General features: G+C 35.4%; 2 protein-coding genes across 5 annotated transcripts; one reads left to right on the top strand and one right to left on the bottom strand.

Annotated features, from left to right (window-relative positions):
* Nucleotides 1–1286: 1286 nt before the first annotated feature.
* LOC105188787 (transcription initiation factor TFIID subunit 4) lies at nt 1287–10400 on the bottom strand. Of its 2 annotated transcripts, none has more exons than XM_011150418.2 (10): nt 8750–10400; nt 8123–8401; nt 5948–6064; nt 3786–4118; nt 3428–3688; nt 3067–3332; nt 2764–2930; nt 2526–2656; nt 2246–2428; nt 1287–1990 (listed from the first exon to the last, which is right to left on the bottom strand). In XM_011150418.2, exons 1-10 carry the CDS (start codon nt 9803–9805, stop codon nt 1715–1717), a joined length of 3069 nt encoding a protein of 1022 aa, XP_011148720.1. In that variant the 5' UTR covers nt 9806–10400; the 3' UTR covers nt 1287–1714. The 2 variants fall into 2 exon arrangements, with proteins under 2 accessions (XP_011148720.1, XP_011148722.1); XM_011150420.2 differs by having other exon boundaries at nt 8186–8401; nt 8750–10399.
* A 5531-nt stretch (nt 10401–15931) lies between these two features.
* Nucleotides 15932–21275, top strand: LOC112588788 (glutamyl aminopeptidase-like). 3 transcript variants are annotated; one of them, XR_003113053.1, is made up of 11 exons: nt 15932–15992; nt 16112–16596; nt 17175–17627; nt 17892–18075; nt 18381–18519; nt 18818–18899; nt 19239–19615; nt 19719–20184; nt 20433–20728; nt 20860–20929; nt 21112–21162. XR_003113053.1 is itself a non-coding variant. In XM_025299886.1 (11 exons), exons 1-11 carry the CDS (start codon nt 15990–15992, stop codon nt 21262–21264), a joined length of 2721 nt encoding a protein of 906 aa, XP_025155671.1. In that variant the 5' UTR covers nt 15932–15989; the 3' UTR covers nt 21265–21275. The 3 variants fall into 3 exon arrangements, 2 of the variants coding, with proteins under 2 accessions (XP_025155671.1, XP_025155670.1); XM_025299886.1 differs by having other exon boundaries at nt 17178–17627; nt 20433–20744; nt 21112–21275; XM_025299885.1 differs by having other exon boundaries at nt 20433–20744; nt 21112–21275.
* The last annotated feature ends 1100 nt before the right edge of the window (nt 21276–22375 follow it).

The raw sequence follows: 22375 nt of genomic DNA, 5'->3' as shown, positions 1-22375 counted from the left end.
TGTGTGTGTGTGTGTGTGTGTGTGTGCATGCAACGGAGATCCCATCTAGCATGGGAAAATCAATTAACACGCGAAACACGCCGTGAAACAGCGCGACGAGATTGAATGCGTGAAAAAGGAAAGAGCTGCCAAGAGAGATGTGCTAAGTTATATTGCACGCGAATAAATGTATTACGTTGTAAATAACATAATAATAATAATAGTAGTAATAATAATAATAATAATAATAATAATGATAATAATAATTTACGACGTAATCTACAAAGATTAATCGACAAATTTTTTGTACATACAATGTCATCTCTCGACACATAAAATAAACGAAATGTAAGCGCATAGAGTGTATGTGTATGTATGTGAAACATCGACGTACGACAAAAAATTCACTGAATGTTTCAAGCATTGCTTTTTTTTTCTTTTCTTTTTTCCAGGCACTGACGTGCACTTGCGCGGCTATTCTTCTTTTACATACAAATCAGGTACTCGCTGTGAATTTGTTTCAATCGATCACGCAAAGCACAACTTTCTCCAGACAAAATAGAGCAGAGAGAATATGTGTATATACATATATTAAATATACACATACATGGATGTATCCCAGCGAACTTGCGAATTCCGAGAAGGAAATACATAAATAATTGAATTAACATCAATCAAAAAAATATTCCGTTATTCTTACTTTTGTAAATCTTTCTTTAATAAAAAACGTAACAGCTAATTTTCTTCTTTTATAAACACTGAAAATGTAGATTACAACATAATATACTGATAACAATTCCATCTTCCGGTGAAGAGTAGCTATATTTTGTTGTACCAACATTGAAATTATCACTATTTAATTATGTGTAAGATATTGTACAAATTATTCCATACTTTTTGGACAGTGTGCTCGCGGTATTTTTGTTATTATTATTAATATTATTAATATTATTATTATTATACTATTACATTACAGTTTGCAAAAATACGATTTTACTATGATAACAAAACCTGCACGCTTATTTTACACTGACGCTACAGTGTCCAAAAGTATAGGTCAAGTATTACAATGCAGCCAGCATATACATAGTGACAAATTTACATTCACTAATGCATTCACGCTTACTTAAACGCATTCACGCACCATATAACAATTTTTATTTATATATGGCCATGCACATCGTCCTCACCACAAAAGACTATAGAGACTACTCGCGAGAAATGCTCATCCATATTGCTATTCTCTCTTCCTCTCTCTCTCTCTCTCTCTCTCTCTCTCTCTCTCTCTCTCTCTCTCTCTCTTTCTCTCTCTTTCGCTCTTTCTCTCCCTCCCTCTCACACTCTCTTTCTCTTTATCTTTCACTCCTGCTCTCATTAATGCGATTTCATGTTGAAAAATAAAGAACGATTTATTATATTATTATATTACATTTAAAAAATGTTCAGTCATTTATAGTAGGGAAGCTTAGTATCGACACGGTGAAAACGATCTCTCATTTTGAATTCCGAGTCCGCGCTTCCTCTCCCGACTTCACCGTACCCCCTCCCCCCACCAAAATTGAGTTTCTCATCGCAATCCCCGGACTTATAAAACACTGTACACTACGACAATGTAAGATGATAATGTCGCATGATGAGTTCCATCAAGTCCTGTCGAGACCAGCTCACGTAAAACCATACAGGAAGGACGCCAAATATCGGGCGGGTCACTGAAGTTCCTGCCCTTCACAGGGCATCACTTCAAGTATGACTTATATAGCATGGTGCTTCTACACGTTTCTTTTTCCTGCTCCAGTAGAAACATCAAATCTCTAATGTTCACTCTCTTAAAACGCGGTCTCATCGATATTTGCCTGTTCGGTCCGCTGTGTGATGCGTTCGCGGTGGTGCTTCCCGAACTATTGGTCGTGCCCGCTATATCGAGTCTAGGCTTCTTGCGAGGGCCGATTGCTTGTAAGGCTGTTAGATTCGCTTCTCTTTGCCTCAGTTCCTCCATCTCTGCACGTTGCATCTGGAACAATTTTTATCTTTATATTAGCATTTTTACTGATTTAACTAGCCAGCAAGAATTTTCTTCATGTTTAACTTCGCATAATGGGAGATTATCTTCATATCCGGATTTCGCTATTATGACCTTTCAAGAAATCATTCCATTTCTCAAATTTTTTTTTACGTTCTTTTTCAAAATGATATATGTCTACTATCGGAAACGCAATTCGCACGCATAAATTCGATGAATGGAAAAACATAGATGCTCGCATGTTACCTCTTTGGCCTTCGCCTTCAATTTGGCTTGCTCGGGATCTTCCGTTTTTGCACGACTCTTCGCAGCACGCAAAAGCAATTCTCGTTCTTGCTCTTCGTGTCGCCTACGCTCAACCCTATCTAGATCTTCCAGAAATTTTAGTTGCGCTCTTACGTCTTGCGTTACCTCATATCTGGGATCAACCTGTAATTTTAATTATCAACGATATGTTTTTTCATGCATGCTTGGACAATAGAAGTACAGAGATTCGCAAAATACAACGCAAAACCTCAAGTCTTACCTTAATGAGATCTATCCTATGCTCCGCAATTAGCGCTAATTTTTCCACTAAATTTTTTAACCTCTCCTGAGCAGCGTGTGAGATTAACGCTGCCACTTCTTGACTGGGTTCCTCCAGTCCGTAGTTGGATGCTAAAACAGCACCACATAGCTTCATGTGGATTCTCCATATGCTATTTTACAGCAATAAGAAAAATAGATAGATTTACGTAATATTGAAGAGGGAAACAAAATCTTACTGATTTGTTTAATTCTTTGCTGTAACGGAGTAATGTGCAAAAATACTTCATCTTTACAGGATCGTATCTGAGTACCAACAAACTCTGTAGAACCGAGTATTCTTTGAGATTCTTCCGCAAGATTAACACCACCCATAGCCGCTACATCATTTATATCGTCGTCCGCCCTACATGATAGAACAAGTGCGATTTTTATGTCATAACATTTTTGCGGTAATCACAGTGTGCGAAATCTTTTTGAATCATTCTATAATTTCTCTATTTGTCTCATCGAGATAATAGAAGGGACAAGGGAGAACTTACGTATATCCTGCTGATGAAAATGACTTTTTCTCTTTCTCCTTTGCAGCCGGTTTTTGAACGAGAGAAGGCACTACGGCTTTATTAACAGTGGTAGTTGTATTGACTGTCTTGCCTTGCGTGGTAGTTGCGATTGTTTTCACAACTGTGGTCATGATGGGTGGTTTTTGAACAACAGGAGCAGTAGGACGAATCCCGGTAACCGCCACTGTCGATTTTACAGTGTACGCTGTGGTAGGGCTACGAACCACCGTGGTTACTGGTCGCACCTGAAACAACCAGAAACGATAATGCTAGTGTTTTACAATACTACCAAGCGCATTGCACATGTATTGATAGCTAGATTAAATTACAGGGGTCTTACCAGCCTTTGTTGGACAGGTTGAGCAGGCCGTGGTACAGTCGTTGTAACTACCGTTGCTGCTGTTACTGCTGCTACCGTTACTTGTGCTGGCGCCGGTGCTGGTACTGGCGTTGGTGCTGGTGCCGGCGTTGGTGCTGCTGCCGCTACCGCCACAGCCGCTGCTGGAAGCGGTGTCATTACTCGTACTTGAGTTGTCGCAGTCGCCGTCGTAGTGATTGGAACTGTCGTTGTCACAGCTACCGTTGGTCTGAATTGATTTTGCTGTAATATAAGGCGAGATAATTTCGTAGTTGGTTCACTTTATGTGAAAGATATATAAAATCCGTGAGCAAACAAAAAGAGGGGTCGGCGATCTTACCTGCGTAATTGTTGGAACGGTTGAAGCTATAGAGAAGACAACATTGGCTGGTGGAGGTTTGATTCCTTCTATCACCAATTCTTTTGTAACAAGAGATTGCCGTAGAAGCGGCAGACTCTTCTTTAAAAATCCGATGAGACATGGTTGTGGCGAAGCGTTCAATAATTTCTCAAGCCTGTCACAGAACTCTTCCGGTTCGACTTTAGTGTCGATCAGCTCTTGTATTAAAGTTCGGACATTACGTTCCACTGCTTTAGGCTCTCGACTAGACAACTCTAATAGGTTCGCTAAGAATTTACGGCACTTTTCTTTGGTATTTTCAGGATTCGGACGCTAAAATAGAAAATATAATTAATTGTGTAATTATATTAGAGGTATATCAGAAGACGAGAATGAAAATTGTTGATTTTACTTTAGAGAGTTTAATGTAACCTGTATAAAAATTCATATATGTGTGTTATATGCATACACACACAAATATATGAATATATAAGTATATAAATATATATACACATACACTTTTATCCCATATATGTATATACATATATATATATATATATATACACACATATACGTACATACATACACACATATATATATATATATATATAAAGGGTGTCCCAAAATTCACGCAAGAAGTAATTTTGATAGAAAAGGTTTATAATTAAAAATTGTAAATTTTTTATTGATTCATAAAGTATACAGTATAGAGTTATGTATGGAATAGCATATCGGGTAAACGGCCACAGCGAAGAGAGTTCGTTGAATGGATTATGGAACCACAAGTAGATACTGATTTTTCGAACAAAATCATCTTCAGCGATGAGGCTCTTTTTTATCTTGATGGCTTGGTTAATCGACAAAATCGCATTTGGGGTTCAGAAAACCCACGAGTGATTGTTGAGAAACAAATGCATCCACAACGTGTCACTGTTTGGTGCGGATTTTGGGCTGGAGGCATCATCGGACCATCGGATCTTCTTCGAAAATGCGACTGGTCAGGCAATAACAGTTAATGGTGCTCGCTATCGCGACATGATAATCCAGTTTTTTGTGCCTAAATTGCAAGATATGGATGTGGACGACATGTGGTTTCAACAAGACGGTGCCACATGCCATACAGCCCGAGAAACAATTCAATTACTGCATAAGTCATTTCCTAGTCGTGTAATTTCCTGTTTTGGTGATCAGATTTGGCCGCCCAGATCATGCGATTTAACGCCGTTGGACTGTTTTCTTTGGGGTTTTTTGAAGTCTAAGGTTTATGCCAACAAGCCCACGATCACCTACGCCTTGAAGGAGGAAATTGAGCGCTGTATCAACAAAATTCAGCCACATTTATGCAAAACGGTCATGGAAAATTTCAACAAAAGTGCATATGTGCCAGCAAAGCCGTGAAGGCCATTTATCCGATATGCTATTCCATACATGATCCTATACTGCATACTTCATAAATCAATAAAAAATTTACAATTTTTAATTATAAACTTGTGTTTTCTATCAAAATTACTTCTTGCGTGAATTTTGGGACACCCTTTATATATGTGTATGTGTGTGTGTGTGTGTGTGTGTGTGTGTGTGTGTGTGTGTGTGTGTGTGTGTGTGTGTGTGTGTGTGTGTGTGTGTACATATACATACATACACGCACACCCATTACAAACAACCACTGCAATTACCAAAATATTAAGAAATTTAGCCAACAAATGTTAGAATATGATGTATTAGGACAAATTTTTAGTCAAAATTTCATCCAAAATATCTGAATTTATTGACAATTTCTTGGAAATGACGCAGTATGCAATGTTAGACAATATAATGCTAGTAAATATAATAATATAATAATATATGATGCATGACTTCACAATCTAGCATTACCCACTGTTAGCTGTTGCCAAGAGATTGTCAATAAATTCCAACATCTTGAATGAGATTTCACCTAAAAAGCTCATCCTATCACATCGCGTGTACTCATTTTCTATAATTAATATCTCAAAAATTATCATGGTTGTTTGCAGAATAATAAAACTTTTTCATATAATTTGACGAGTTCTACCTATACCTGAGCAGGCACAAAAATTACATGAGAGACCTTGTATATGTATATATATATATAGAGACTTTGTATATATATATATATTATTTTTTATCAGTATTTAACGTACTGATGCAGATGTTTGAACCGTTTGAACGGGGGTAACCGTTTGTGCAGTAGTAGTTGTAGCTGCTGTGGTTACTGTTGTTGGGGTTGTAGTAGATGTAGTAATAGTAGCAGCAACTGTCTATAGTTTAGAGAACAATAATTACTTACAGTAATATGATATTGCAAATAATAATATATTAATAGCTTATATAGAAGCATAAATAATAATAACTTATATTAATGATTTAATTATAATTCTAGAAAATGTATATAAGAAAAAAATTATATATAAGATTATAATCTTATATATAGAAACATTTTCCCCTGTGAATATATATGTATTAAAAAGAAAATTTCAATACACAACAAGTTACAAAGTAGAATTTAACAAAAAACAAATTTCTTACTCTTTCTCATGTTGCATATTCAACTAGTGCAATTCAATTATTGAAAAGTCCAACATTATATATTATGATATTTATTTTATATTTATATAACAAACATAAATATAAGATTAAAAAAAGGATATTCCAAATGAGAAAGTATACAAAATTACTGTATGATAAATTCATTTGTCTATCGCATGCAATCAAAAGAATCTTCGCAAACTCTATATTACTACATCAGAAATCTAATTTTTCTACGTGCATGCTGAAAAGAACAGAAACAAATGATAACCCAATTAAAAAGTATTTATTTAATTTAATTTCCGGGTTAGTATCATATCCATCATAGATTTGTTTCTAACTTTTTATATACGTTCCAGCTTTAGAAAAAAAGAACTTAAAAACAATAATTCTTTGAAAGGCTTCTCTTTTATATGCGTGTTTTTAAGAATAACTAGCATATTTGAATGATTGGAAAAGGACTGGATTTTTTAGAAAAAGTAAAGTATAATTACAATGTTTTCAGGTTGTTCCTCTCTCTTTAAAGAAGTGAACTATATTCACAAAATGTCAGAGAAAAATCTACGATGGATATGATACCCTTCCTCAACTTGGAAATTAAATATTTTTCTACATCGCGAAAGCTTAAAATATCAGATGAAAAATATTTACTTATTAGCTAATATTGGCAAATAATAACAATTACCTAAGTTACTTGCATATTATGATTATTTAGATCAATTACTTACATTGACCGAATGTCTTAAATATCTTGAACAAGTCTTGAATTCAAGTGATTGCAATAATAATCGACTTATTCACTATAACATATTCTACAGACGCACTTGTACCTTGTACAGACTCGTCTTTTGCAATTTGGCAAAATTATAGATACTAATATAAAAATATTAGTTTGAACAATGTGTATCCAACGTAATAACCAACATTCATTGATCGTTTTACAATAGTAATTCATAAGATATTACATACAAATTTCAACTAATTTTAATAAAATTATATCAATGTTTGAAAAAGTATAATTACAATATACATTTTTTTTAACTAAATTATAATATCAATATCGTTAACGTAGAAGAATAACCTAGTATATCATTTCTATATAGAGCAATCAGAATATAAAGAGACTTGTGAAAATTTTTTAATATATTAGTAAAGATAAAATTTTTCAGTATAAATGCACGTACCTAGGTAAAATATAAAGAAATAAACAAAACGTAAACACCCTCCACTATGTATTTCCTCAAAATAATTTATCTCTCAAAGCCAATATTCTACGAAACACCTTTAACCAGAAATCCATGCAACTCGATAACCTGATGAAGGCATTTTACCTGTAAGATTATTGCACTCTATAAAACTCAAGACATACTACCAAAGAAATGCATCCCAAAAAATAAGCTAGTAATGATAAATCGCCAATTATTTGTAAAACAGTAGACAAAAGTTATGTCGATCATGGTGTAAGACAATCGCTTTTAAAACTGTAGCATCCATAATTAATATTTGGAAGCTATGTAAATGTATAATTTTTCTACTAGTAGTGCTCACAGAAATAAAAACGCACTAAGTATTTGCAAACAATCAATAAATGAAGAAATGACCAATGATGAACATTCCCGTTTCAAAAGTGTATCCGCATCTTAATGTATAAACGGATAAAATGCAAAAGTGTAAACGTAACACATCACCTTACTGATATGACACCATTCCATAGAAAATAAAGTCAAACTAATAAAAATTTCTATGACAGTACTACATCGAGTCTTGTAAGAGGTATAAAAGTGCGTCACCTGAACAGATTTTCTTAGGGTGGCGAGTGGTGGGCCAGTGAACTGAGTATTCAGCCTACTTACAGCCGGCACTGAAGCTAGGCGATAGGTAGTGCCTGGAGATGGTGCAGCAACTACTGCATTTCCAGCTATACTATTGGGTGTAACCGCAGTACCAGTGGGAGTACCGGGAGGTGGTGCTGGTCCCACCCTCAATAGCTGAAATTGTCCGTTCTCTGTTTTTAACAAGAGATGACCCTGAGTTCCAGGTTGAAGGCCATGAAGTGCCTGGAACGTTATCTGAAAATTACAGTATTTATTACTAATACCTTCTTATATCTCCACCTCATTCTCAATTATATCAAATCAAAAGAAAATTATAGATACAATAGAAGTAGTACTAAGATAACGCAAGATGTAACAAAATCTATATCTTCAATAAAATTATCTAAAAAAATTACAAGCATACTTGTATGCTGAATTATTGTATAAATGTGTAAAGTGAAATTAGAAATATATTGAAAGATGTATAATAAATATAAACTTTATTATCTTTGATACTCAATATATGTCTATCTACATGTGTACAGGAAAAAACAAAGTATCTTGTTATATTATATTTATAAATACAAAGTCAAACAGTCTTACCCCTTGAGGTCCTGATCTTGTGCCAACCATGGGTTGCCCTATCACCACTCTAGAAGTGACTTGCTTATTGGCTTGCTGCCCTGCCACTGGTGTGGCAGGCCGCATAGTATTTACATTGAGAATTTGAACATTGCTGGGTACTATCGTAGAGGTAACTCCAGCCTTGGCCTGTAATGCAGTGCTCACAGCATTGCCAGAGACTGGTACAGTCATGGGAACGGAAACCATGCCTGCTGGTGCCACACTGGTCTTGATCACTAGAGTCGTGCCCGTCGGCTTGTTCACGCCGGTAACCGTTTGACTGCCCGTTTGACTGACAGAGCCTACAGTGGACACGGCATTCGACGTGGTCTGTAACACCGCCGGCGAGGTAATGCCCAGAGTGCCGTTCGCTAACTGGCCAACAGTTTGGGCGGGAAAGGTGAGCTTGTTGTTCGCATTCGCGACGCCTGTGGTGGCGATAACTTGGCCAACGGCGGGATAAATGATCTTTACTGGTTCATGCGATTTCGTCAGGCTCGGTATATGTGTCGTCTGATTGCTGGACACTTGGTTCGTGGTTACTTGATTGATATACGCGGATATCCCCGATGCTTGCGTGTGTTGTTGCTGCTGTGTTTGCTGTGCTTGCGGCTGTTGCTGTTGCTGTTGCTGCTGCTGCGGTTGCTGTTGCTGCTGCTGTTGCTGTTGCTGCTGCTGTGTGGTGATGACCTGTGGCGCCACTGCGTTCGAAGTAACCACGTTCACCGGCAGCAAAGTGCTGGTGGTGATGGACTTGGCAACTTCCTGAGTCATCAGGCTGTTCACCGTGGTAGCACCGCCGCCGTTCGAAACCCCATGCTTCTGTGACTGCACCGTGGTGATTGTACCCCCGTTGGAAATAGCGCTGTTTACCTGATGATTCTGCTGGCTGACCGACGCGGAACTCGCCTGATGTCCGGCCACAGTCGGCGTCGACGTCACCAGCTGCGTCTCGAGGGAGCCTACTATCGCGTTCACTGCAGATTCGTCGACATCAGTGCTAAGAGCTTCCTCCAGAAACTTAGCAGACGCCATTTTCTTTCAGGCTCCAACTGTAAACTGATTTGCGCATGCGCCTGTCGTAAATTGTTCCCATGGTGCATTGCCCCCCCTAGTGCAGCGGCAAATCGTACGTCGCGGTCGCGGCGAATGCAATGTTTACCGTCCGGCGGTACGGACGCCGGTCATGCTTCCTCGCCGTCGCATCCGCCGCGCGTCTCTCCTCCCGCGATGTGCAAACGATTAAAATTATACCGAGTGCAATCGCGACACGCGTCCTCGTGGAACACGCGATCTCTCTCCCCACTCCCTTCACACACACACACTCTCCTCTCTCTCTTTCTACGTCTCTCCCTCACTCTCTCTTTCTCTCACTGTTTCTCTCGACGTAGGTGATTGTGTTATGGCTGACGAGAGCGGGTACGCACAAACACGTCACCCGCCAAAATGGCTATCTTCGAAACATTTGATCGACGTGATCGTTCGTGTCAGTGGCCGCAACGCGAGAACACGGGACCGCGCGACATAACGGCAAAGATGCGAGACGCGAATTTGGCAGAATTCGGCAGAGAGAAAAGAAAAGAGAAAAATTTGAAGCACGCGTTTAATTGTGCATATTTACAAGCGCTTGAGAAGAACGGTATTCTGAAAGCGATCATTTCAGTATGTTTGTCTCGACACATTCACAAAGCGGATTGGCATGCGTCGGCAAGTAAACAGAGGGCGCTACTTTAGTCAGTTAGCTGTCTCATTGGCCACATATTGCTTCGAGATGGCAGATAGCCAATGAGATAACTTTGGTCAGTATTTATAGATCTTATGCAAAATCTTACACCTATATTCATAGTCAGGCCTTATATTTAAGACTTCCTTAAGTTTATCTTCAGATGATCTGTAGCCAATAAAATAATCCGTGCAGCATCTAAAGATGGATATAAGTGCCTCAAATATAAGGCCTCAAATATAAGTGGGTCTTCTAAAATAAGCTATTAGTCATAAATTGTAACCAAATTGACCAATCACAGTCGATTATTTTTGAATTAATCAATTGTGATTAATAATTTGAATTAATAATTGTGATTAATAATTGTGATTAAAAATTGTGGTCAATTTGCTTATAGCTTATGACTAATTGCTTATTGTAGAAGGCCTCTAAAGGCTCGTCAGCAATAGCTGTAAGAGTAAAGCCCTAAACACAAAATGCCAGGCAACAGGCAATAAGAATAAAAATAGACCAATCACAATAGATTATTCTTGTAATAGTCGATTGTGATTGGTCTATTTTTATTCTTATTGCCCGTTGCCTGGCATTGTGTTTAGGGCTTAAGGTTGTAACGTAAGCTGTCAGCGAATGAAAATATTTCATTTCGTGTCTTGCAACCTTACAGCCTTATACCTCGTCTACAATAGAAGTCGTAGAGTCGTAAGTCGTAGAAATTGACCAATTATAGTCCGGTAAGAGAAAAATAATCGACCGCGATTGGTCAATTTGTACGACTTACGACTCTATGACTTCTATTGTAGACGAGGTATAACTCTTACAGCTAATGTAGACGAGCCTTAAGTCCTGACTATGGCTGCGTTCCGAAATCGACTGCCAGTACTGAAAATACATAGTTTGTGTCACGCATACTATAGATTTTCAGTCCTGGCAGTGAATTTCGGAACGCAGCCTATGAATACGGCTATTATACCCGTATTCATAGGCTGCGTTCAGAAAACACAACGATTGCACAACGGTTGAGTAATTCGCCAACGTTATTGGTCTGAATGTAAGAATCTAACAGTAAGGATCAATAGTTATTAAGCGTTCAGTGAGCGCTTTGTTTTCTGAACGCAATCATTGGCTGCGTTCAGAAAACACAACGGTTACACAACGGTTGAGTAATTCGTCAACGTTATTGGTCTGAATGTAAGGATCTAACAGTAAGGACCAATAACTATTGGTTACTAAGCGCTCAGTGAGCGCTTTGTTTTCTGAACGCAACCATAGTCAGGCTTTATATTTGAAGCTTACTTATATCCATTTTTAGATGATGCTCGGATTATTTTATTGGCTACAGACCATCTGAAGATAAACTTAAGGAAGTTTTAAATATAAGGCCTGACTATGAATACGGGTGTGCAGGCTCGTCTACAATAGCTGTAAGAGTAAGGCTGTAAGGCTGTAATGTAAGCTGTCAGCGAATGAAAATATTTCATTTCGTGTCTTGCAACCTTATAGCCTTAAGCCAGCGGCATACGATGCTTGTTTTCGTGCTGGATTGCTTGCTGGATGAAAATACTGCGTTCTGATTGGTACATTTCCGAAGATGGATGGAAATGCATTAATCAGAACGCAGTATTTTCATCCAGCAAGCAGTCCAATACAAAAATAAGCACCGCTGGCTTTATATTTAAGACCGTCTTATCGTATATCGTGGCTGCGTTTCAATATTCATTGAGTGCGGTCCAGCAACCGCTACAAATGCTTTGAAGCGTTTCTCTTTCTCGTGAAGCGTCTCTATTTCTCGGATACAAACGAAGAAAGAGAGAGAAGTGAAAACGCTTCGAAGCATTTGTAGCGATTGATGGACCGCATCCACTGTCAGCACTGAAAATCTATAGTATATGTGACACAAACTATAGTATATGTGACACAAAATATGGTTCCAATATTCACTGCCAGTACTGAAAATATATAGTTTGTGTTATGTATACTATAGATTTTCAGTGCTGACAGTGAATATGGGAGCGCAGCCTATTGGTTTGTTCTTTTTAGCTGCACTACTGAACTGGTGCAATAAGTTAAAGTGAGAAAAAATATAGTTGTCTCATTCTAACTTATTGCACTAGTTCCGCAGCTAAAAAGAACAAACCATGGGCTGTATTTCGTACCTGCATATCGACAGTTGTCGGTGTCGTTAACGGCGTTGCGCAGGTTTTTCATATAACAAAAAAGCTGCGCAATACTGCTAACGACACCGACAACTATCGGTACGCAAGTACGGAATACAGCCCCATATGTATCTTCAGTACTGCCAGTGAATATCGGAATGGAGCCCATGGCCGGTATTCATAGTCGAGTCTTATATTTAAAATCGTCTTAAGTTCACTTTCAGATACTTCGTAGCCAATGAAGTAATTTGTACAGTATCTGAAGATAAACTTAAGATGATCTTAAATATAAGATCCGACTATGAATACCGGCCTATATCCGATTTATCTTATTGTATATCGTATCCGTATATCATATCTAATTATAAATACCAGTCTAAGATTGCGACCAATTTGTTAACAAAAAGAAATTACGCATTATTACGCGATATATTGTTAACAGCTATTTATCATGATGATTAATACTTTAACTTAATTATTAGAAAAAGAATAAAAATAAATAAAATGAATATTATGGAAAAACTGGAAATATTATGAAATTAATATTAATATTTATCATTATTATTATTACTAACCCTAATTGTGCACACCTCAAAATAATTTCAAATTGTACACATGGGGTGTTGCACACCCCAGCCACTTTGAACAGCTACAATATGTACAGAATTGATTATTTTGGCTTGGAAAAATTACTGAATATTCTTTGAAGATTCTAAAATAATGTACGATAGGTTTAGAAGGGCGTTTTAAATTTTAAATTAGTTTAAAAAATTGCTGGAGCAAAGTATACGCGAAAAATACCTTTTTTGAGTAAAAAATTCATATATTTTTTAATTTTTAATTTTTTTTTAATGCTTGTGACAATATTATCTCAAGATGTGTTACTTTAAGAAAAAAATGAGTGCTATAGTCGGCTATAGTTGAAAAAAAGGTATTTATTTTGAAAATCGAAGATTGTCATTTTTGGAAAAATAAAGATACTGAATTATGAGGAAAATATTAATTTACTTCAATTTATTTAATTACATTTGACATACAAAAAAGCTTTAAACATTATATTTTATAAATAAAGTATGCAAGCAGTTGCTCTCCAAATGTGCGGGATCGCAAATTATAAGCAACCCAAATAACATACGTACGTCCAACGAATGTCCAGTGGACGTTCGAATTTGAACTTCGGGACGTCCATAAGATGTCCAAAAAAATCCGACGGACGTTCATAGGACATCCACAGGACGTCCGTTTTTCACAATTCTGGACGTCCATAGAATATCCAAACCAAGGATCTAAAATGGACATCATTCTGAATTGTCCACTATTCGTAATTATTAGCAAAATAAACATTCAAAAATACGTAAAGGAAAGGTTTGTAAACAATAAAATTCTGAAATGCAAAAAATATTATTTATTTTTATATCAATATATAAAATTTAATTACAAAATTTTATTTCTCTAATATGTTTATCAACCTGTGGAAATTTCGAAATTATTAAATTAACAAAAGTTAGGGCACTATTATAGTAATATATTCTTGATAGTATATAAAGTAAAAAGATATAATACTATTTTTTCTTTCGATGAATAGTTTGCGAGATATTGTAAGTTATATGTTGAAAAAGTTACCAAGTTTTCCTTAAATATTTCAAAAAATATTAGGCAAATAAAAAATGTTTCAGACACAAGTTGTTAAAATTAATTGGTAGAAAAAGAAGATATAATAAAAAATTGGGTTTTCTATTTTAGAAAATTAAGTTGACCTTCAACTGACCTTGAAAATGCCCTCCAAATAAAAAAACTGATAATGCCATTCTCCTTCCCCTTCGAAATGATAGAACACATGTTTTAGCTTTTTTTAATATTTTTCATGTTCAGGTTTTCGAGATTTTTTATCTGTTATGAAATTTAGTATCTGTTTGAAATTTAGCATCCTGTATATACAGGGTGTTCTATTTTAATGTCCTACCCAAAATAACTCTTCAGTATTGAAGTTTCAAGGAAAATGATCTGAATAAAAGTTGTAGGGATTTAAGTGAGCTACTTTATGATAACCTTGACTTTGATCTTGACCTCTATTTTCAAGGTCATTTGAAGGTCAACTTGCGTTTTTTAAATGGGAATCCTTATTTTTTATTACACTGTTTTTTTATACTAGTTAATTTGAACAACTTTTGTCTAAAACATTCTTTTATTTGTCTAATATTCTTTTAGATATTTGAGGAAAACTTGATAACTTTTTCAATATTTAACTTACGATATCTCGCTAACTATTTGTCGGAAGAAAGAGTGGTATTAGACTTTCTTGCTTTATTTAGTCTCAAGAATATATTGTTACAATAGCGCCTTGACTTTTATTAACTTACTGATTTTTGGAAATTTCAAAATCATCAAATTAACAAAAATCAGGTTTTTTAAGCACGTTACACTAACTTACAAGCACTTCCGGTCGTCGGAGAAAACCGAGCGAAGTGTAATTTTCTTTGTTTTGACAAGTATTACTAAATGTATTACTAAATGCAAATCCAAAAGTTTATAAAAAAACGTCTGGATTAGATCTTCATTCATCGCGTGGGCATGTGAAATTAGGTAAAATCTAAACTAGGCGTTTATTTGTGAATGTTTATATAAAATTGCATTCGATAGTACTCGAAAAGTTACGTAAAATCTTGAATTTTTCTTTATTCCGGAATTTTTCTTTTCTCTCACTGAAAGTATTCTTAAAAAATTGCTTTTCGTTTTCATTATCAGTTATATTGCTTTTTATGCACTTTTGATAGAAATAGTATCGCCTTACATAACTCAACAAATATTATCCAATATTAATATTAATAAACATCAGCAAATAAAAACAGATTTTCATTTGATGCGTCAATGATGCGTCATCTATGTGTACACGATGATATAATAATAACATAATAATATTATAATAATAATTATAATAATATAATAATAATAATAAGATGATGCGTCAGATAATAACGCATCAAATTTAGTGGAATCCTATAGAGAGGTTTGTTATTATATTTAATTAGAAATGCGTTTCAAAATTGCATTTCATGTATTGAGAACAATATACAATAAAATTGAGAAAACAAAAATATTTTAAATACGATAGTTCATGTAAGTTTGATTGTTTAAGTACGATGAAATTTATATTAACGATTACGTTGTACGAGATAAAAGATTTTGAATTCAAATCAACATAATTGTTTATTGAACACCAATCGGAACATCAATATTCGCCCTCATCTATTTATGTGCTACGATCTGCATGAAGTATTTATTGACGTTCAGACTCTACGTCGACGTTATAACGATATCGAATTTTGAGGGACACTGATTTGAAATGGTAAGAGAAAACTATTTCGGGCACGATAAAATTGAAACGAATAATTAATTAACTGCATTTTAAATCGCGAGTGTTTACTGTCTTCTCTTCAGCATCGAAAAAAATTCATTTACTTACAGATGACTGGAACAAGAATTGGCGTGGTGTTCCTCACGCTATTGTTTAACGCCGACCTGACATTTGTCGCCGCGATACAAAATATCAGCGAATTTGCGGCTTGTCCGGCCGATACATTCGATTATCGTTTGCCAACAGATGTGATACCTCATCAGTATAAAATCAAACTGCTCATAAATAACGAGAGTTTCGTCGGGGAGTACAAAGCAATCATCGAAGTACTTCGTGCAACCGCGATTATTGCTTTCCACAGTTACAACTTGCATGTGCATCAACAAACGATACGGATTTTGAAGTCTGAACAAAACAGTCAAAATCTGGTCAAAAAATTGGAATCAATTACTTATTGCTACAATGTACAGACCATTATTTTCGAATTCCAAGAGCAACTATCCCCTGGAAATTATACGCTAAGCATGGAATACGAGGGATATATGGATAGCAGCCTTGGCTTGGTGCCGGTCCAAAGCTCGAAATATGTTAAGACGTAAGCAACTGATAAAACACAAGATAAAAATCATTTTTTGACAAAACACCAGTTGATACAAAAGTTGTACGTTGTTTGTCAAGCACGATATACAGAGAGATCCGCGCAACGTTCGTAATTTCTTATTCCCGACGAACTCTGATGAGGTTCGCAATTACGTGCGATTAATATTCCTCGGTCGTTCTTAATTACTCTCAAACGTATAATTTCATATTTTCATCATATTTTCATCATGCAATACGATAACACTGCATGCGCGTTAACGTGTTTTGTCAAGGTCGACATGCCCTAACAAAGTAAACGAATTTATCATCTTAAAAAAATGCGAACCAAGAATTTCCGACGTTTTGCGATGCGTGTTAAGTGAGGGATGTCTAACTATTAAAAAACCATTAAAACTATTAAAAAATACAACTATTAAAAAATGCTGGTCGTAGAATTTAGTGGAGAATTCTGACTCACAAGACGATACCGCTAAATCGCCCCAAATCTAGCGTATCGCGGAAACGACGGAAATGATAACGTATCATAACTATGTGATTCTATTGTTACTGAAATGTTACTTGAAATGCGATTAGGTTGTCGTACGTGACGCTATTTGAACCGGTCGGGGCTCGACACTTATTCCCGTGCTGGGATGAGCCGACGTTCAAAGCTATCTTCGACATTTCTGTCGAGCACTCGTTCACAGCCAATGTCTTCTCGATTATGCCGTATTCCGGAAAAAGGACATTAACATCAACACAGAAAGTATTGACGACATTTGCGTCCACACCGAGAATGTCCACTTACCTGGTGACGATCGCGATCGTTGAAACCACTCTAAAATGCGTGGTAGAGGACAAGATCGAGATTTGGTTCAAGTGGAACCTTGAAGATCAAATAGATGTCGTCCGAGAGATCAGTAAACTGGCCAATTACTTTTTAACTGTTTACACAAGTTACTTGTGGGATGTTATGGGGATCAATATCCTCGCATTCACGAAATTCCCGAGTAATCCTGTGGGAGCCTGGGAACTCGCAGTTTTCAGGTAACAGAAAAGCTTTTAGGTACCGATGCAAGCGTTGATTATACGAAATAAGTATTAAATGGTAATTAACAAACGACATGAGTTTGGTAGAATTGAATTATTTTCCTCGAAATCGACGTTTCTTTCTGCACTACGCGCAAGACTTTTGGCATATCGCGCCAAATATTCTCAGTGTTTCCGAATGATTTCAGTGTTCGCGATAAACATTTAAACGCGTGAGAAAACGATCGACAAGGCACTCTTATTTCGAAATATGATTTTCAGAGAAGCTGATCTCCTCTACGAACCAGACTTTCATTTTCCCGGTCGCAAACTGGAGATCTGGAAATCGGTAGCAAGTCAATTGACACGGCAGTGCATCGAGAGTTTCGTCAGCCCAGTGAAATGGTCTCACTTGTGGCTCAGTCGTGCATTTGCAGAGTTGCTCAAATATAAAATCGTCGGCAAGGTGACTTTCCTTTTCCTTCATTTTGTTACTATTAGCGACACGCGACGCACAATTGAAAGAGACGCTGAAAGAGACAAGAACTACGGTTTAAGTGGTCCAAAGATTTTACAAAGTTCATAGCAAAAAATAAAAATTGAACTGTTACATGTTTCATATAGACGTCACATGTTGTTGCTATATAATGAAATTTTACGATAATGTTTGACTTTCCTGTGACTCTTTTATAATTATTATAACTAGACAAACGTACCATAAGATTTAATATATCCCCGAATTTTCTAAACTTTGAAAATTTTTAATTTCAGCATTATGGAGAAGATATTATGATGCAACTGTTTGTAGTACAGGTGCAACAGCCTGCTATGCATAATGATATTGAGTTTCAAGTACCATCTATCATACAGGAATATGACTCAATTTATTCTAATCTTGTTTACAAGAAAGGTGAAGATGCTTGTATCAATGTCACTATATAATTATAAGCATGTTCGTTCATTAAAATCAAAACTGAAGAGTGTAAAAAGATATACAACACGCCGTAATTTAGTCACCGATCAACAAATCTTTACATTTTCGTAATCTATTCTTTTTCATTAGAATTTAATTATATCATTTTAATAAAAATAGCATTCATCTCTGTCGGTAACGGTTACGAAATAATCATGCGCGTTATGTCATGTTGACACTTTATCCTAATTTTATGTTATTTTTTGCACTTTTTATAACACGCATTATGTCGTAGCATCCGCTTTGATAAGAATGTTGGAAAATATTATCACAGAGAGCAAGTTGCAGCTGGCATTGGAGGAATATTTAAAGACATAGTAAGTATAATGTTTTATCATACAATATAATGCAAAAATTAAATGTATTTTAGTTAAGTTTAGCAACAGAGGTACAATAATGAAACTGCGATTCCATACTAAATTTATACATTTTGCATGCATTATGTTATAAATTAAATTAAATTTATTATATAATTATATAATTTTATCAAGTTAAATTTTAGGATAAACGAGCATTTTTGATAAACGTCTTGATAAATGGAAAATTATATAATTGAAGTAACACGTACGTCGTTGCTTTCCAATTCAAACTAACATGACATTTGATATTCGCGCTCAATATCACAGATCGTTATAGAAAATATTCCAATTGTACAGTGCTTACGGATCTGCCACACAATATGATTTTTTGAGGATCCTGGATGACGAAATATATCAAGCAAATTATACAAAGCCCTTTACCATAGGAGAAATAATACACATCTGGCTGTCGCAAAAAAGCTATCCAATATTGCTTACTGAATCCAATGATGATGACACGGGATCAACCGTTCTACCTTATAACATGAAATATCCCGACAAATACCGACAGAAATGGCCAATACCTGTGACATTCACGACACAAAAGAATCCTAATCTCGTGGGGAATTTATCTATATTATGGCAGAACCACAATTCGTCGCAAAAGAATAAAAACTCCATAAATATCGAGCATCATCCGAATGATTGGATTATACTTAACGTACAACAATTCGGTGAGTATCGACAGAGTGTAGAAAAGTCATTTGTTCGTCATTTTAACCACTGGAAACGATCGCTGGAGAAGATTGATGTGATCGGTTTTTGTTTCAACAACAGGCTACTACCGCGTCAATTACGATGTGAAAAACTGGATAAAAATAGCTGATTTCCTAGACAATGATGACCACACACAGATACATGTCTTAAATCGTGCTCAGATCATCGATGATGCGTATCATTTTAAAATGAGCAACACATTAAATTACAAGGTTTTCTACAAGTTGATCAGATACTTGCGGAAAGAGACGAGTTTCATAGTATGGCACTCTATGATAAATGTTCTGCAGTATTTGTCGCCTTATTTCAATTACCCAGACAGTAAAAATTTCAAGTTATTTATATTGAACGTCATGGAAAACGTTTTGTCGATTATCGGATACGACGAAACTCCTGCGGACGATGACATGTTGAGAGCAACACGGTTGCTACTTCTCAATTGGATGTGTAAACACGGCCATGCTGAATGCAGAAAGAGGGCCTATGATAAACTGATAGCACATATCAATTATCCAAAAGAGAATAAGTAATTATATCCTAATAATTGCTATTTCTTCACACACACACACACACACACACACAATTTCAGTTATTAAGTAGTAACCTTTTTCATGATCATATTTCTCGCAACTATCATCTGATTGTATAAATCTGGAGACTAAAGATATGTTGAATCTTCTCTTTCGTTTTTTCATATTTCACGTTCATATCTTTTTTTCTTTTTGTTTTTATACTTTGTTCATATTTTATATTTTTCGTTTTTACATATTTTAGAATTTTACCGGGATGGGAAGACTGGACGCATTGCGCAGGCCTTATGAATACAAATATTACCAATGGATATATACTGCTGCTCGACATCATGCATGGACATGACAAAGTAATGTTAAATAACATACTGTGTTTTGAAGACGAATTCTTGCTCCAGGAGTTATTGGCACTGGCCACATTCAAACCTGAGGGTAAATGGAAAGAATTGGGAGATGCAGAGCTGAAGAAATTTTATCACGACTTTATGAAGAAGCACGCGAGGAAGGCCCAAGTGCTTGATTTTATTCTGAACAGTTTTGGTAAAATATTACACAAGTATGGCTATCTTCTCTTTTTTCTATGCTGTAGAATGTCCATTACATACAAAGTACGAAACATTATCATGTTTATCGCGTCTGTTCACAATGAATTTGTTGCTTCAATATTCCAGTGGTATGACATACATAGAGGGGATGGCTGAAGTTATTATGAGCCTTTATTCCAGATGCCAACTTGAAGAAGTAAGTTTTTGGATCTCACGCTTCACACTTCTGCTGCCGTACATTTTGTCAATTATTTTTATCATCTACATAAGCCGTGTATTCTGTCTTATTAATTGTGCCAAAAGATCACACCACGACGCAAATTTCTGACAGCAAGCTGAATTAATATTACTTATTAAAATTATAATAATATGTTTCAGGTATGGCAATACGTGATAAGAAAGCACAAAAATAACTCGGATATAATCGAACAAATAAAAAAACTGATAATTATTCGATTACAGCAAATACATAACCAGAGATATATATATGTGTATCGCTTCCACGATGGCACAGTTGTAAATGAATGTTAATTAATGGACAAATGATTGTTAATGAAACAATTCAATTGTTTGTCTGTTATAACATTAAAATAAATATTAATATTGACTTTACGATACATATATGCGTCATATATTTTCCCACCCGAGTTAAATCCGTTCAACTGTCGCATCATTGTTATGGAAAATATTATTAGTTACTCTGCTCGACAAAAAATAATTATATATGATTGTATGTAAATTTTGTCTCTATATGACTATGTACATATAATCATATATAATTACATTTGTCCACTAGGAAAAATGTCGTTGTCCAAATAAAATTAAAGTAACTGTTTATTAATTGTTAATAGAATTAAAATAATTGTTATAGCTGCTCGTAATGTAGACGTATAATTAAGTGTAACCACATTTTTTTTCCTTTAACAGCGTTTTTTTGCGGACATTATATCCGGATATGTAGTATCCGGATACTATCCGTTAGAATGATTTACAGACGACATATGTGAAGTGTTATATGTTTTATAATATGTATATAATTATACATATATAATTTATGAGTATAATTATATATAATTTTATATAGTTATAGAGGGCGTATCTGAATTCTGAACTCCACCGGTAGATTTACAAGCTAGATTTTACGTTGAAAAATAAGAAAAGCGTCTCAGTATACATATATCTGCAACTGCTTGGTCTTTTTAATATAGTCTTTAGAAGATAACAATGAAAGAAAATGTATCGTAAACAGAAAATTAAAAATACTGTTTCAACACCTTTTTACCTATTTTCACGATAATATCTATCAATTTTGATAAGTTATGAATATTAACCGAAGAATAATTCATTGTGACGTTGATATATTTTTATTGTTTGTCGGTAACAACTGAAAAACTTATTATTTTATATTGATATTACGAGTGCTTATACTTTCGAGGAACCTGCAGATACGGCAAAAATTTCGAACTTTTCTTATAATAATATATGCCTAGAGAGTTACTTGTGTATATAATATATTTATATATTACTTGTGTATTAACTTATGGGTTAACAGTGTATGTATAGTTATTCTTATTTTTTTATTCTTATTTTTTTTAAATCTATTCTGTGAGTTTGTCGGTGGAATCCAGATACATCCTTTATA

The sequence above is a fragment of the Harpegnathos saltator genome, unplaced genomic scaffold (assembly GCF_003227715.2).
Source record: "Harpegnathos saltator strain DR-91 unplaced genomic scaffold, Hsal_v8.6 scaffold295, whole genome shotgun sequence".
Taxonomy (NCBI): Eukaryota; Metazoa; Arthropoda; class Insecta; order Hymenoptera; family Formicidae; genus Harpegnathos; species Harpegnathos saltator.
This window is presented reverse-complemented; position numbering and strand designations above follow the sequence as displayed.